The following is a 17,349-nucleotide window of genomic DNA, read 5'->3' on the forward strand; positions in this document are numbered from 1 at the left end:
TATTGCAATTGAGAAAATAAGCATAAAATGGAGGATTTGAGCTAAGATCTAAATGACTGAAAATCTGAAGGCAGATCCCAACAAAGGGAAAACAAGCAAGAAGGACCTGATAACGGTATTTATGTAACAGTAAAATGTGATGAGTTTGGAGAGGTAAGCGTAGGCTAGTTCATATATGCTCTTGTAAACAGCATCTGTAGACAAAATTTGCGAGTTTCATTTGTTGCTAATGTTAATAAGGGAGCCACTGAAGGTTTCTGGACAGGGAAATGATGTGATCCGACTGGGACATAAAAATCACCTTGACTATATATGAAGAGTGGAAACTGAGACAAAGCTAGGGTTAGGACACCATTTGTAAGAGTAATGGTGGCATGGACTTGAGTTGTAGTAAAGGAGATGGAGAAAAGTGGACAGATCAGAATGCACTTTAAAGGAAAAGAACAAGATTTGCTGGCTGACTAGATGGGGGGAGGAAGGGGAAAGACTGTAATATGTAATCATGGATAACACCAAGACTTTTGGCTCCAGCAAAGGACTGGGTCCATGTCAGTCTCATTTACTAAGAATCTGTTTTGTATATGTGAGTTTTTAGATACCTAATATACAGTCACAGTTGGTATATATCAGGGCTCATTACTATCTAGTATTCAAAACTGGACTGCTGGATGAATTTACTGTGAATGTCATAAAATGCTAAGAAAAATCAGACGTTTGCAGGTCAGGAAAAAATGCAGTTACAGAAGGATTCTGCTCTAAATTCACACAAAAAAATCTTAATCTATAAATTAGTTATGAGTGAGTACAGCTTTCCAAATTGCCATTTCCTCCTCTATGTTCTTTCTTTCCCATCTCCCTAACTACAGCCTATTAGAATAAACTCCCATTTAAGCAAAATCCAAATTGAAAGGTTCAAATAACCACTCTCCCAACTTCTGAGAGGGGGAAAAGGCAAATCATCAGAGATCTAGTTTCTAAAAATTAACCTTAAGTATAAAAAAAGTTAAGTCACCAGACCAAGAGATATGGCAGCACTGCCATTCCAAAGATAAATGGTATACTTATGAGAACACTAAGGCACAAAACATTACAAACGCATTGTGAAATGAAAAGTTAATATCATTAGCTTAATTTTAAAATTACATTCTAATTCCTTAAATATATCCTATTTTCTTGAATATTAGTAAATTCACTATTTTCATTAACCACTTAATACTACTGTTTGTTATTAAGCACACGGTGCTATGAAAGTTTAGTTATATGGTATAGTTTGTTTTGATTTAAAATTTACAGATATTTACAAGGTAAAAATCCTCATTTTTATTTATTTATTTTGGTGAGGAAGATTGGCCATGAGCTAAATCTGTGCCCATCTTCCTCTATTTTGTATATGGGACGGCCCACAGCACGGCTTGATGAGCAGTGTGTAGGTCCACGCCCAGGGTCCAAATCTGTGGACCCTGGGCCTCCAAAGCTGAGCACACCAAACTTAACCACTACGCCACTGGGCCGGCCCCCTAAAAATCCTCACTTTTAAATGTTAGGGAAGGTATGATCTCTCTTCGAAGTTTAACATAAGAATGAACTGTGTGTTCTATAAAACTAGAAGGATACATATAAAAAATATAAAATCTGTCCCATTTCAGAATAATCAAATGTAAAAAATTCTGAACTTGTAAAACTGAAAAATTCTAAGGACTATATACTCACATTACTCTAATACAGTGTTTCCAAACCTCACATGCATCAGAATCATCTGGAGGGCGGTTGAAACAGATTGCAAGGCCCCACATCTCAGTTTCTGATTTCGTAGGTGGGGGAAGTGGGGGGGGGGGGGGTGTCAGGAATTTGCATGTCTAACTAAAGTTCCCATGTGACACTGCTGCAGCCTGAGCTGGCACCACATGCTGGACCCTACTCCAATACACAGCACACAAAGTTTCATTAAGAGATATCTTTACCTATTAAATTTATGGAACAGTTTCTTTAAAGGGTAGATTATTCCATGGACTCAGAAACTCATCATTTCATACAAAATTAAAATTTTATATATGGTATATACCTAAACCCAACTCAAAGTAATCATGTTGAATGCCAATCCAATTCTGGACTCAAAACTGTATTTTAAAGAAAACAATTATGTGGCATTGTATACCATTAATATGAAATGTCCAGAATTGGCAAATCCAGACAGACATTAAACTGGTGGTTGTCTAGGGCTGAGGAGGAGGGAATGGACAGTGACTGCTAATTGGTATGGAAGGAAATAGACTAAAATCCACTAAATCGTGTACTTTCAACAAGTGAACTTTATGGCGTAAATTACATCTTAATAAAACTATTAAAAGAAATTACATGCAAGTTCACACAGTAGCTAAGCAACATTAAAACAAATGTTGCCATCACAGACTCTCAGGAATACATAATTCCAATTAGAATCTCAACAGCTTTGTTTCTTCTAGTCCCAGGGAAACAAGCCTACTTTATCAAAATTACTGCAAATTCTAAACTTCAAGTCCAAAGTCAGCTAGCTTATATAGTACTTGTAAGGCTATTAAATTATAAATACGTAGGATATTATTTTCCAAAATTAATGAGATAGGCTCTAGAGTAATCCTACGCACCTAGAAGTAACAGTTCAATATTCAGTTGCAATTTTTGAAAAGTTAATTTGCTTCACCAAATCGGTTCTCTGTCCACACATCCACCAGGGGCAGCAGAGCGGTCACAGTGGCTCTCGGGACCAGACAAATACACACAAAGGGAACTAACTGGATTTCTTCTTCTCACACCTTCCCCACAATATACCGTTTGTGTGGCTTATATCACAAACCTAAAATAGGGTGCTGGGTTGTCCTTATGGAAAGCACTTCTTATACTAAATATGAACACTGAATGCCTTGTTAAAACTTTCCTTACATACTTGCATCCATCAGTGATTCTCCTGGTTGCTGACAGGATCCATATGTTTCACCCTTTTATGATTAAGGAAACATCTACCCCAACAAAAGTTAAACCTTACAGTGTCTAATTTTTCTACCCTAAAATTTAAAAAGGGATACTTGAAGACTTTTTCCAAAGTTCAAAGATGATTTTCAAGTTTCCTACTACTTTACTGTTTTCCTTTTGAATTAATCTTTACTTGTTTTTCATTTTATGCCCAATGACCCTGCTAAATTAACTTTGATTTGCCTTTAGAGCTAAAAGGACTTACGTCTCATGAGTTCCAAAAAAGAAAATGGGTAGTTTGTTTGTGGGTGGTTTTACAGCTCCATCAGGAACTTCATCTACCTAAGAGAAAGATCAGAAAAATTAAAATCTTTTAAGTTATACATACATCAACACACAGAATAAACAGAAAACAAGACATACAAAAAGGATCTGACATAAAGTGGACCAGTTCTATATGTCCACAATCCCCTAGCCCCCGTTCCGAAACCCAAGAAGCTCTGAAGATCAAGATATTTCTCAAAACTCATTTGGTGGCAAAACCTGAACTGACACTGAAGCTATTCTATCATTTCTTTTATCCACCTAGTGTTTCTACCGATGCTTCTCTGCAGAAATATTTTAAAGTTATCATGTGCCAGACCAGAACTTACCAGGAGCAAAATATATGGCCATATATACCATCATTACCTTTCTAAAATCCCCAAATTCTGCGTTTTTAAACACATCTGGCCCTAAGCATTTCAGGTAAGGGAGTCTGAATCCATTCAAAAATCCAAAATGGTACTTCTGCAGGAAAGCTACACAAACACCGGAGTAATGTAAGAGCAGACATTAACAAAAGTTTAAAGCAGTATTTCTCAGTCTGAAACACATATTCTGAAAAGATCTTACACCTACATGGCTGAACCACATCAGGTTATCTGTTCTTTTGTCATTTCTCTTTCAATCCTTCTAATTGAGTAAGGAAGAAAGTACTGGGTGCTGTTATGTCTAACACACCTGTAATACTTTTTAATTTCCCTTGTCAGTAAAGTGCAAGCAGACCTCAGAGTTAAAGCCACCAGGCAGTAGTATCTAGCCAGATTTAGTAACATTTCTATTTTATTTCATTATCTACTTATTTAAACTTCATAGTAACATTTCTATCTCATAATTTTCATAATTCCAAAGACACTTCAATTAAAACATCAGTTGACTTTGTTAAGAATGGAGCAGACCATCAGAGGACGCACTATGCTCTGTATGCATTACCACATTGAAGACAAGACCATGAGGGTGATTTGACTGGTTGGCAGCCTCAAGTTTTCAGACATCAACAGAATCATTACCACCCAACACCCTTAGGGACTTTTTCTCACCTATACAATGATTATACCTGTCATTTCAACTTTGTGAGAAGGCCCCAAGAATTGCAAAAATCCTTAGAGGTCTTAAGGGATATTTTCTGTCAACCCAGTGCATATGCTTCTTTCTGGTAGCAAATAGCTTTAAAAGTCTGTGCAAATGTCCAGCACCTAGAGTTGGCTTTAAAAATGATTATTACCGGTATAGGATTACAAGAATGGGCAAGACTTAAAAATCAATTAAGTCTGGGATACGTAGACAGAAAATGTTAAAATAGGAACAATGGTTGTCACCTTCACGGCTGAGACCTTAGTTACATACTCTAAACTCGCTAAAGCAAAGATTGAGAATTTTTAAGATTGGAGAGAAGATAGAAAAATGAATATAATTCTTAGACATAGACAATATCGAAACCAAATTCAGCTGCTTCTAAGAAAAAGGAGGAGAAAGGAAAGAGGAGACAAAATTTCCCATTCCAATCCAAATGAACTTGTTAAATATAGAACTTATTAAATAAAGACAAAAAAAAAACAACCAACTCTGGCCCTCCAAAGGCTACTTTATTTTGCTTTTATCAGCACTAACTCTTAGCAACCTAACATATTGAAACCTGTGGGGAGGATGATCTGGAAGAAGAGTGGATAATTTTTAAAACATTTTCATTTGGCTTTTAACTGCATTGTGGCACTGAAATCTGAATACAGATGTATCCCATACTCTCAGATTTTATAACATGTCAAAATAAACAAGGATGCTAAAACCACGAAGTATCTTGGAAGGGCCTTAAACCTGCCCAGTTTCCCTATGCTTTATATAATCATGAAATACAGTGTTTTATAAGCACATGATTATGTACTAAAGACCATGGTGGGTATAAAGAAATTCAATTTATGTCTACTGCCCTCAAGAAGCTTACAATCTATTTGGAAGTCAAAGCATGCATGTAAGAGTTAAAAGGTTATCACAAAGCAAATAGATTAGAGTTGTCAAATATATAGACAAGAATTATGATTAAGGATTGTTCAACTAAGACTCCACTGAAGAGGCAGACTTGATAGACGGGGGGAAGAAGTCTTTCCAGGCTGGGGAAGGAAATCTGTAAACCTGTGTCTGTAAAGAGCTAGATGGGAAAAATCAAGAAAGAGTGAACATTTTGTACCTGCGTAACACTTAGCAACTCACTCCAAGATTCTCTGTAACCAATGGGTATGTTTTCTCCCAGCTGACATAATTAAAACTATAGGATTTAATTATCTAAGAAAAACACTCCTCAAAGAAGAGTAAATTAGTGGATATTACAACTTTAGAATATCACGTTTATATTTAAGAAGGAGCTTACTAATCTAATACATCCCTATATTTTTTAGGTCCTATCACTATCTTAGAACCTGAGTCGTACCATAAACTAACAAAAAGACCTCTTTTTCTTAAAATGGCACTTAAATATTTAGACAATCTCAATTCCTAAATGTCACAAAAAATCCTGGGTCCTTAATCCCCCCTCTGTACCACTAGGTGCGAACCCAGGAATCTGGGTCTACTCCTCTTTTGCCTATAGGAAACAATCAAAGAGGTAAAACAACTTCTTCAAGGTCATAAGACAAACTTCACAAATAAAAAAAGTGACAATAAATTTTCCAGACTTTCTTTGGTACTAACTTATTGTAAAATTTTCAAGAATATCCAGTGCTAAACCTCTTCATTAAACAAGCAAATACAGAAGGCCTCATCAACTACAAAACATCTGAAAAAATACCTGTAAATCTAATCACATAGATCTCTTGACATCCAACAGCTTGCACAGATGCCACTGATATTCTGCATTTTCCTCAAAATTAAGACGATGTCAATGTTCCACTAATTTTTCAAAATAAAATCCATACTTGATTATTTTCACCTACAATGAGACGTTAAGTGGCATCTCATTTAAATCTTTCAGATTAAGAAAACCTGTCCAAGTCTGCGATAAACAAACCACAAGGCAACACCAAAGTATGTAAGAACACCTGGATTTTTACAATTACATGGGAGATTACCGGGCAAAAAAAAACTCCAGTGAAAGCTCTGTTCACAAATGAGTAATGGAAAGCGAGAGGGAGAAAGGACACGAGAAAAAAATGAAGAGAGAGGGTGGGAAGTAGGCCTCGGAGGAAGGGAGCACCGCTAAATGCGAAGGCTATAAATCACTTACTCGAGCTGGCCAATGAGGATAACCTTTCATCTTGGCGAAGATGAGGTCTCCAGGTTTGAAATCGCGAGTCATGTTTCGGGGGCGAGGCCGGGGGTCCGAAGCCCAGGGAGGAGGTGCGGCGGGCGCCGAGGCTCCCGGGGCGGCGGGAGGGGGAGGATGCCTCGCTGTCCCGACGCGCCTGCGAGGGAGAGCACGGAGGGCGGTTAGCGCTGAGCCCCGGAGGGAGGGGCCGCAGGGAGGGGCGGGGGAGGGGAGGCCGGGCGGGGGTGGGAGGGCGAGGGGAGAGCCGCCTCCCGCTCCTCCTCCGCCAGTGCGCGGCCTCCGCAGCCCGAGAGCCAGCCCGCCAGGTTTCCGCAGGTCCCCCGCTCGACGACCGAAGAGACGCCACCACCTGAGCCAGAGATGCTGCTCAGCCCCACATTCCCCGTCCTCCCGCCCCATCTTCCCTCTGGCTTTCTAGACGGAGGGGGGCCTAGGGGAAGAGGGAAAAAAAGATGGCAAAAGAAAGGGGGACGCTCCCCTGCCAGGCACACACGCCCTCTCGCCCACCCTGCTCCCGACGGCCGCGGCCCCGGCGGCCCCCCGGCTCCCGGGCGGGCCGCGGCCACTTCCCCGCTACAGCCAGGAGCGAGGCCACCGAGGGGGGGCGGGGCGAGTGCCCGGCGCCCGCTCACCTGCCGGGGCCGCGGGCGCTGAGGCTGCGGTGGCGGGCCGGCCGCCTCTGCCCGCGTCCACGCAAACCACCTGCGCCACCAGCTGCCGCAGAGGCGTCTCAACGGCTCCGAATCGCAACCGCCGCCACCGCCGCCGCTGCGCTGCTCCCGCGCGGCTCCCGCTCGGCGCCCGCTAGCACTGGGGCGGGACCAACTGCTCGCCGAGGGAGGGGGGACAACGCAGCACCCGCCTAAGGTGTGTGGCTCCGAAGGGGAACTTCACAAGACCCTCGATCCGCAAGTTGGCTTTTGCCTAACCGTGGCAGCCAGATGGACAGAGACGCGTGCCAAGGGACAAAGGAGGGGGCGACAATAGCCCGGCCCGCTGCGGCTCCCCCCTGCAGTTTGCGGAGTGGTCGGGCCCGGCCCGCCCCTGCTGGCTGCTCTGCGTGTGTGTATTTGTATGTGTACTGTATGTAAAAGGCGGGGAGGGAGGAAACGATTGTTGTGGACGGGGTTTGGGGGCGGGTATCCGGGCCTCCAGCCCTTGGCCGTGTGTTAGGGAGAACCTGGCAGCCGAAGTTGCATGTTCTTGCATCGTTTCCCAGGGTGGGGAGGCTTTAATGCTGCACTTGCGCGGTTTGCACCATCCAAAAAAGAACTGTACAAAAACCCATAGATGAAATCGGAGCATGAGGCCGTGGCAGGGTGTGCAGCTTGTAGGCCTCTGATACCTCGCTGAATGGGCCTTGCAGGCTCCTTTTCCTTGAAATTGTAATATGAGAAAGCCCGTTTCTTTTCTTTCGAATTTAAAGCACCAAGAACTATTAAGAAAAATGCAATCCTAACGAATGCAGAATGTGAAGAGTAGAAAACAATGACAGGAAAGCATAAGCCTTTTAGATAGGATGTGGGTTTGGGCCCATACTAAATTTTAGCTGCAGCTAAATTTTATTTCCCTCGTAGAATGGTAGCTGGTAGGTGGTACAGTGTAGAAGTGTTACTAAACCTCAAATGTTTTATCTCTTAAAATATTCTTCAAAGGATTTCTAAAATTATTTTACTTTTTGATCCCTTAGCCAATACATTTTTTAATATGTTGGTAGTAATATGCCCAGCCTTCTGACGTAAATTGATATTTTAATATTTTTACTGTACCAGAACTACGTCACCAGAATTGTCTACTTTTATTTAACCATTAACATTCACCCAGGTTCCCAATAAATGTAAATAAGAAGGCATTTTGAAAATTAGTAAAAATTAATCTTAAATTTTATTTCATCCTTCATTGAAGCCCTCAAAAAAGTACCTACGGTGTGTCAAGCACTCTTAGGTGCTGGGGATACAACCATGAATAACAAGGACAGATACTTCTCATTTAAAACAGAGAATGAAAAAGGCATAAGAATATTAAAATATATAAGTAATAATACACAGCTCATACTCCTTTAAATGAAGGACTCACAACTGGGAATAAATCAGAAAGAGCTTTATTAAGTAGGTAAAAATTGAGAAGAATTTTTTGAAAGAGATACACATGCCTTTAAAAGAAGTGAAAGACATTCCCAATGCAAAATGTCCTGCAACATGCAGAGGGTCCAAGTGGTGCAAAAAAAAGAGAAACTGACTGGCAAGGGAGAGGGAAGGATTGGAGAAATGTCTTGAAGCTTCTCATCCTGAATTTGAGTTTGATATAATGTGTACTAGGGGGCTGCTATAGGTTACTGAGAAAGAAAGAGGTAAAGATGTGTCTTTTAAAAGGTTATTCTTGCTTGCTACAAAGTAGGTGATAGTAGAAAGAGGCTGGAGGTTACTGTTGTACTCCCTAAGTGACCCATTTCTGCATGAGACTGGTGACTATGAAAAGGGGAAGGAAGGGCACAGCTAAATACACAAAGGAATAATTGTCAGCTGTTAGTCATAAATCATGCACAGGGAAAAATGGAGAAAGAAGTATAAAAGAAAATCCAAGACACTGAGAAGGAGAGACCAAAGCATCATCTGGCAACCATTTCTTGGGCAACTCCTTTGTTCTAAACCCAGCAAGGCCTTCCAACTCCAAGTGTGGTTCAGGGCCCAGCAGCATTGGCTTCACCTGGGAGATTGTGAGATGCAACTCAGCCCCTCCCCAGACCTGCTAAATCAGAATCTGCATTTTAACAAGATCCCCAGGTGATTCTTATGCATATTAAAGTTTGAGAAACTACTGCTATAGAGGATACTACAGACTACAGGAACTTAAAATCAAGTAGGGAAGACGTTTAATAGATAAATTATAATTAATATAAAAAGATAACCTTTTATCAGTGCTAAATGATAGTACCAACAAGTAAGGAGGGAGCGGTTATTGTGTGTGGGAGGTCCTCAGAAAAGAAATGGAAAAGAGAGGGAAATGGAAAAGCACTGATGTTTCAGTGGTAGTGTTAAAAAAAGAAAGTACAAACTTAGCTCTTGCTGTCTTTAAGTTTTGATCATTTCAATTTGTGATAGACTGTAGACAACAGGTGATACCTTTTAAACAATAAGGGCAAAACAGGTGGTAGTTTAAGCCTCCAGAGAACAAAAGCCCAGGATCCCTGGAGAAGCAGTTCCAAATGGGAGGGGGAGGTGGAGGAGGAGGGGAGAGGGGTGAGGGAGGAGGGAGGGATGGGCTCAGTAGAACCGCTTAGAGAGCTTTTCTGAACTACTGTGGGCCTGTCCTCGCCAGCGTGCTTGTGCACCCCTCCCCCATAGTCAGCCTTCTTAGTGGGATGCCAGGAAAAGTATAGCAAGATACAGAACAGAGGAGCAAGGAGAAAGTTGTAAGGAGAAAGAATACAATTTCCAAAACAACTGAAGCAAGGGGGAGGGGGAAAGGAGATCTAAGTGAATTAAGGCAGGAGCTTGACTTACCTTCTCTCATTTAATCCAGGTGCCACTATCTCCATTTTACAGCTGAAAAAACTGCTCACAGAAGTTCAACAGCTTGCCCCAAATCACACATCAAGTGGCCAAGGCAACGTTCCAGCCTGTCGTCAAGTCCACGCCTTCGTGCGATCCCGCGCCACCTCTAGGTGGAGCAGGGGGCCAGCAGTGCTACAGGCAGAAGAGGTTCTAATTAGAAAAAGATGCTGGAAGTGAAAGCAGCCCAGCACTCGTCCACCTTCTGCCTTTGGACTTGAAGTATTCCCAGCTTCAAATTTCCTAGCAGCCTCCCTCTACCCCACCCCATTCCCCAGCTTGTCCCCACCACAAGCCCATTCTGTTTAACTCCTTCTAGTCCTAATGGACTCAACCCCCAAAAATCACTTCTGGAAAGGCTTCTGACCTCATCTTACTGTGGCATAATTTCTTATTTACAACCTTTCCGACTAGTCTTTAAACAACTTAGAAGTAAGCACTATCTTAGTGATCAATGCCTGGCATTTAGCGGACACTCAACAAAATTGTTCTCAATAAATATTTGCTGAATGAATGAGAGGAAGGGGCAGGTGAAAAACTCTGACAGGGACTCCCTTATCCTTTAGGCTGACAAAACAGATAAGAAGACTCTTGAGGGAATTTTTTGTTTTGTTTTGACTTTGTGAATTTTTCGTGTACTTAGAGATTAACTCTTCAAAAGCACTGACATTTTTCTTTGACTACAAATTAACCATTTTAATGGAAATCTTTTTAAATGAGATTTTACTTATCCCCAAAATTTAGCAATAATCATCCCTCCCTTCACATCTTTTACATAGACTCTACATAATTCCCCACGTTAATACACAGTGTTAGTAACATACCTTAAATTTAGTATGAACCCCAATTACTGAACTATTTTCTTACGTGATACTTTAAGCCTCATGATGGCGAAGTTAGCAAGGATATAGGGAAGATAAAGAGCGTTAATCAAAGAGGTAGTTCAGTCAGAGATGTCATAAATCTGGCCTAGGCCTGGAAATCAATAAGCACTTGGAACTTTGGCCTTTAGGAAGGGGAAAACCAAGATGTATTGGTTTGTGAGGCAGTGGCTAGATACACTGCTGGACTGGTTTACCTGAGGAGAGTCGTTCTCGGACACAGGATAAGAGAAGTGTTAATGAGTCTGGGTGGTCCTGAGAACAACTGGAAAGAACCTGGGCCAGGACAGGGAGTGCCTGTTGACCTGTGTTGTTGGTGCCCATTCTGAAGGCTGCCTAGGCTGTGTGCTGTTCCAGTGGATTTTTTTTTTTTTTTTTGCTGAGGATGATTTGCCGTGAGCTAACATCTGTGCCAATCTTCCTCTATTTTGTATGTGAGTCACCACCACAGCATGGCTGCTGACGAGTAGTGTAGGTCCATGCCCAGGAACCAAACCTGGGCTGCCAAAGTGGAGCATGCTGAACTTAACCACTAGGCTGTGGGGCCCGCCCCCAGTGGAATTTTTTAAATCACTGCACAACTTCCCCTGTAATCACTTCTCATCTCAGACACTTGGTTTGCTTCTTTCTTCCATTGCCACATCTCGTCTCAGTTAAGGCTTGTCTTATCCCGCATCTATGAACCATGCTCCTCTTTACCTTCTACCTGTTTTTTATTCCTTTTTTCCTTCTTTACCTCCCTCTTATTCTTTCTTACACATTCTTCCTCATTTTCCTGCATGTTCTCACTTACTTCCTGATTTTGGTACCTGAGAGGTATAGCTTTGAAAGTGGAATGATCCCTTATTGCCTTTTACTACCTTTTTGCCTTTCACTCCTCTAGGTCAACTTTCCTGGAGTGTGTTCTGAGAACAGTCATTTATCTTGAGAAATTAAATGGTATAAATTGGGGAAAGGGGAATAGTATACACAAGTGGATTTGGGAAATGTTGAGTCAAACAAAGTTAAATAGCTTTCTTTAGAGTAGGACTTCTCAGAGCCATTCATATATGAATTTGCTTTGTGAAGTTCTAAGAAGGGTTTTTATCCAACAGTCCAAGGTTATTTGATAATGGAACTCCCACGTTTTCTTCCTGGAAAGCCCTCACCTAGGAGCACTGATGGTAAATATTATACAATGCTACGTTTTGGTGATATGCTTTCTTACAGACTCATTGATAGGCAGGAAATGTGAGGTTAAGCTCTGACAGCCAGACACCGGAGGCTTTGCTTTTTCTTTAATTTAATATTTAGAGGGGCCAGCCCCGTGGCTTAGCGGTTAAGTGCGTGTACTCCGCTACTGGCGGCCCGGGTTCGGATCCTGGGCGTGCACTGACACACCGCTTGTCCGGCCATGCTGAGGCGGCATCCCACATACAGCAACTAGAAGGATGTGCAACTATAACATGCAACTATTTACTGGGGCTTTGGGGAGACAAAGGGAAAAAAAATGGAGGAGGATTGGCAATAGATGTTAGCTCAGGGCTGATCTTCCTCAGCAAAAAAGAGGATGATTGGCATGGATGTTAGCTCAGGGCTGATCTTCCTCACAAAAAATAAATAAATACAAAAAGCCCCCCCCTCAAAAAAAAGTTTAGAAAAAGTAAGAAAGTCACCTGCTGGATGTTCAATTACAGAGAAGAAATAAATAGTCAAAGCTCTGATGCGGCCTTGGGTTCTGGTCATGGCTCTGTCACTTCCCACACCTGTGATGGTAAGCAAGTTCTTTAACTTCATTGGACTTATCAGTGAAATGTCAGTAATAACCCTTACCTTAGAGGGCTGCTGTGAGAATTAAGTTAAATGATAAATATATGATGTACATGGTAGAGTGTCTGGTGAAATCTTCTTGGATGTGTTTACAGTATAAAAAAACAATTGTCTTCCATATATGCATAGGGTTATACTGTAGCTGGCTCTAAAATCCAACCTAGAGAGGAAAAAGTTCACTAACAGAACTGTACTTCTAAGGACTGCTTGATGACAAATTACTAGTTTGACTTTGTTGCTTTGTTGTTGTTTTTATCACCCAAAGTCCATAATTTACAATAGATGTCACTCTTGGTGTTGTACAGTCTATGGGTTTTAGCAAATGTGTAATGACTTGTATCCACCATTATAGAATCATACAGAACAGTTTCACTGCCCTAAAAATCCTCTGTGCTTTGCATATTCATCCCTTCCTTCCCCCAACCCGTGGCAACCATGGATCTTTTTACTGTCTCTATTGTTTTGCCTTTTCCAGAATGTCATATTGTTAGAATCATACAGTATGTTGCCTTTTTAGATTGGTGTCTTTCACTTAGTAATCTGCATTTATGGTTCCTCTAGATCTTTTCATGGCTTGATAGCTCATTTCTTCTTAGTGTTGAATAATATTCCATAGTCTCGATGTACCACAGTTTGTTTATCCATTCACCTACTGGAAGATATCTCAATTGCTTCCAAGTTTTGGCAATTATGAATAAAACTACTATAAACATCTGTGTGCAGGATTTTGTGTGGATGTAAGTTTTCAACTCCTTATGTCCAAGGAGTAATAGCAAGTAAATACCAAGGAGTATGACCGCTGATTTGTATGGTATTGGTTTTTGTTTTACACTTTTCTCCCTGTGCCTTTCTTCACACATTATCTCCCTCAGAAATATCCTTCAATTACTCTTAGCTTATTTATTTTTTTTCTTCTCTTGAAATCCAAACCTAGTTACACCTCTTGCATCTTTTCTTCTTACCCTTGTCATCCCATTCTAAAATCCTATATTCACTACTTTCTGTAGTACTCATTTTTAAATTAACATATTGCCTCATTTTAAAATGTTTTCACCTTTAATTAACAGAAAACTGCTATAGTGGCTTATGCAAAAGAAGTTAAGAGAGAGATGCTGGCATTGCAGCTGGATGAATTCAGGGCCAGTGTCTCCTCAATTCACTTCACTTTTCCTCATGCTGGCTGGTCCACTCATGAGCAGAAGATGACTGCTTTTCTGGGAACCACATCAGAATTTTAGGTAGGAAGAAAGGGCATAGAACTAGGGGATAGGTTAACCAGGTCCATCTCTTTTTATTTAGAAAACAAAAGCTCTCCCAAAAGTCACATCCACCAGACTTCTTATTTTATCTCATTGGACAGAATTCTGTTACATAGCCACTCCTAGCTGGAAAGTACAGGTAAGAAAAGGGTTGTGAATAGGAATTCAGTTAGCCGAATAATGATATCTGCCATACATATGCATACATAGCTATATAATCCATTTGGGTAAATCTTCTGTCTCTCTAATTAGTTTGGAAGATCTTTGAGATCAGAGATCCAATCAGAGTTAGTCATTTCATACTTCACACCAGATGAAGTAAAGGTCCTCCTAAATTCGTATATTTCTGTTACTCACAACAAATAGAGACAGAGAGTCCAAGATGGTGGTGAAGGAAGACTTTCTTCCATGGACACAGTGAATCTACACTTACATATAGAGCAATTCCTCCTGAAGAAGAACTGAGGGCTGAATGAACAGCTTCTGCACAACAAACAATAGAGGGACTGTGTAGAGACAAGTAGGAGAGATGGAGACACTGTATTAATGGGAACCCCACCCTCCACATGGCAACTTGTAGCAGGGAGGGATATCACTGAGGGGCCAGTGCACAGGCTTGCCCACCCTGGGGCACAACAAAAAAACAGCAGGGAATCCATTTGCTAACCCTAGGGCATTGGCCAATTCAGCAGGGAACTGCTGGAACTCTCTCCAGGGTTGGAGGTGCCAGCAAACAGCCATTTTTTGTGTTCCCCTTCCAACTTGATAGCACATGTGGAGCATGGTCCAGGCATTCTAGCCAGCCTGCCAAAGCTGCCCTAGTGTGTCCCAGGCCTCTGGCCCACACCAGCTCCAGCTGTCCCCTGAAAGTGGCCCCAGCATGGCACACCCCAGCCCCCCTGCCTGTGCCCACCACAGCTCCAGCCATCCAGCCAAGGTGGCTCCAGTGCAGCATGTCCTGGGACTCCTCTGGCCTCTTCCCAATCCAGCCATCCCACTAAGGTGGCCCTATGTGGTACATACTGGGATTCCCCCAGTCCACACCTGCTCCAGCTCCAGCCATCCAACTGGGGTGGCCCCAGCACAACAAGACCCGGGACTCCCCCAGCCCACACCTGCTCCAGCTCCAGCTGGCCTGCCAAAGCTGCACGGCACCTGCACACTACACAGAGGATGCTCCTACACAAGGCCACTCCTTCAAGACTGGGAGAGGTAGCTGTTTCACCTAATTCATAGAAACAAACACAGAAAGTCAAACAAAATGAAAAGACATAGGAATATGTTCCAAATGAAAGAACAAGATAAAACCCCAGAAACAAAACCCTAATGAAATGGAGATAAGTAATATACCTGATAAAGAGTTCAAAGTAATGATGATAAAAATGCTCATCGAATTCAGGAGAAGAATGGAGGAACATGATAAGAACTTCAAAAAAGAGTTAGAAAATATAAGAAAGAAGCAATCAAAGCTGAAGAATACAATAACTGGAGTGAAAAATACACTAGAGGCAATCAACAGCAGATTAGATGATACAGATGATTGGATCAGCGATCTGGAAGACAAAATACTAGAAATCACCCAGTCAGAGCAGAAAAAAGAAAAAAGAATAAAAAAAAAATGAGGCTAGTTTAAGAGATGTCTGGGACAACATCAAGCATACTAACATTTGGGGGCCGGCCCTGTGGCTTAGCGGTTAAGTGCGCACACTCCACTACTGGCGGCCTGGGGTTCAGATCCCGGGTGTGCACCCCTGCACCGCTTGTCGGGCCATGCTGAGGCGGTGTCCCACATACAGCAACTAGAAGGATGTGCAACTGTGACATACAACTATCTACTGGGGCTTTGGGGGAAAAAAGGAGGAGGATTGGCAATAGATGTTAGCTCAGGGCCAGTCTTCCTCAGCAAAAAGAGGAGGATTGGCATGGATGTTAGCTCAGGGCTGATCTTCCTCACAAAAAAAAGCATACTAACATTCACATTTTAGGGGTCCCAGAAGGGGAAGAGAAAGAGAAAGGGGAAGAAAACTTATTTGAAGAAATAATGGTTTAAAACTTTTCCAACCTGGGGAAGGAAATAGACACCCAGTTCCAGGAAGCACAAACAAGATGAATAAACAGGATGAACCCAAAGATATCCATACCAAGACATATTATAATTAAAATGGAAAAAGTTAAAGAGAGAATCTTAAAGGCAGTAAGAAAAAAATAATTAGACACATACAAAGGAAACCCCATAAGACTATCAGCTGATTTTTCTGCAGAAACTTTGCAGGCCAGAAGGGAGTGGCAGGATGTATTTAAAGTTCTGAAAGTAAAAAACTTATGATCAAGAATGCTCTACCTGGCAAAGTTATCATTCAGATTTGAAGGAGAAATAAAAATTTTCCAGACAAGCAAAAAACTAAAGGAGTTCATCACACCTAAACTGCTCATAAGAAATGTTAACTGTTAAAGGGTCTTCTTTAAGTGGAAAAGGAAAGGCCATATACAAATATACAGTAAAAGCAGTGGATCAGCCACTTAAAAAGCTAGTACAAAGGTTAAAAGACTAAAGTAGTCAACTATAATTACAATAAGTAGTTAAGGGTTACACAAGATAAAAAGATGTAAAATATGACATCAAAAAACATAAAACAGGGCTGGCCTGATGGCATAGCGGTTAAGTTTGCACATTCCACTGTGGCAGCCTAGGGTTTGCCAGTTCGAATTCTGGGTGCAGACCTACTCACCGACCATCAAGCCATGCTGAGGCAGTGTCCCACATAGAAGAACTAGAAGGACCTACAACTAGGATATAGAACTGTGTACTGGGGCTTTAGGGCGAAAAAACAAAAAGAGGAAGATTGGCAACATATGTTAGCTCAGGGCGAATCTTCCTCCAAAAAAAACACATACAACATGGAGGGGTGGAGTAAAAATATAATGCTTTTAGAATGCATTTGACCTTAAGTGACTATCAGCTTAAAATAGACTGTTATATATATATGTTGATATATATGAACCTCATGGTAACCACAAACCAAAAACCTAGAATAGATACACAAAAAATAAAGAGAAAGGAACCCAAACATAACAGTAAAGAAAGCCATCAAACCACAAGGGATGAGATCAAGAGAAGACGAAAGGAACAGAGAAGAATTATAAAAACAACCAGAATTGCCATTGGCAATAAGTACATACCTATCAATAATTACTTTAAATGTAACTAGACTAAATGCTCCAATCAAAAGATACAGAGTGGCTGAATGGGTAAAAAAACAAGAACTATATGCTGCTTACAAAAGACTCCCTTCAGATATAAAGACACACACAGACTGAAA

At 41.4% G+C, this 17,349-nt stretch overlaps 1 protein-coding gene across 4 annotated transcripts in view; it reads right to left on the reverse strand.

The window, feature by feature from the left end:
- The window catches only part of PSIP1 (PC4 and SRSF1 interacting protein 1), a 40,427-nt gene extending 33,059 nt beyond the window's left edge, over positions 1–7,368 (reverse strand). For 3 of the 4 annotated variants that reach the window (XM_087444616.1, XM_087444618.1, XM_014792401.2), the window contains exons 1-2: positions 6,488–6,665; positions 3,215–3,291 (exon numbers count right to left, since the gene is read on the reverse strand). In XM_087444616.1, the coding sequence (XP_087300742.1) occupies positions 3,215–3,291; positions 6,488–6,559 (149 nt within the window). In that variant the 5' untranslated portion in view covers positions 6,560–6,665. Of the gene's footprint in view, positions 1–3,214; positions 3,292–6,487; positions 6,666–7,161 lie in introns of those variants that run through there. The other variant, XM_087444617.1, reaches the window with a different exon arrangement.
- Between the last annotated feature and the right edge of the window lie 9,981 nt (positions 7,369–17,349).

The sequence above is a fragment of the Ceratotherium simum genome, chromosome 20 (assembly GCF_057802395.1).
Source record: "Ceratotherium simum simum isolate JZ-2026a chromosome 20, ASM5780239v1, whole genome shotgun sequence".
NCBI classification, from domain to species: Eukaryota; Metazoa; Chordata; class Mammalia; order Perissodactyla; family Rhinocerotidae; genus Ceratotherium; species Ceratotherium simum.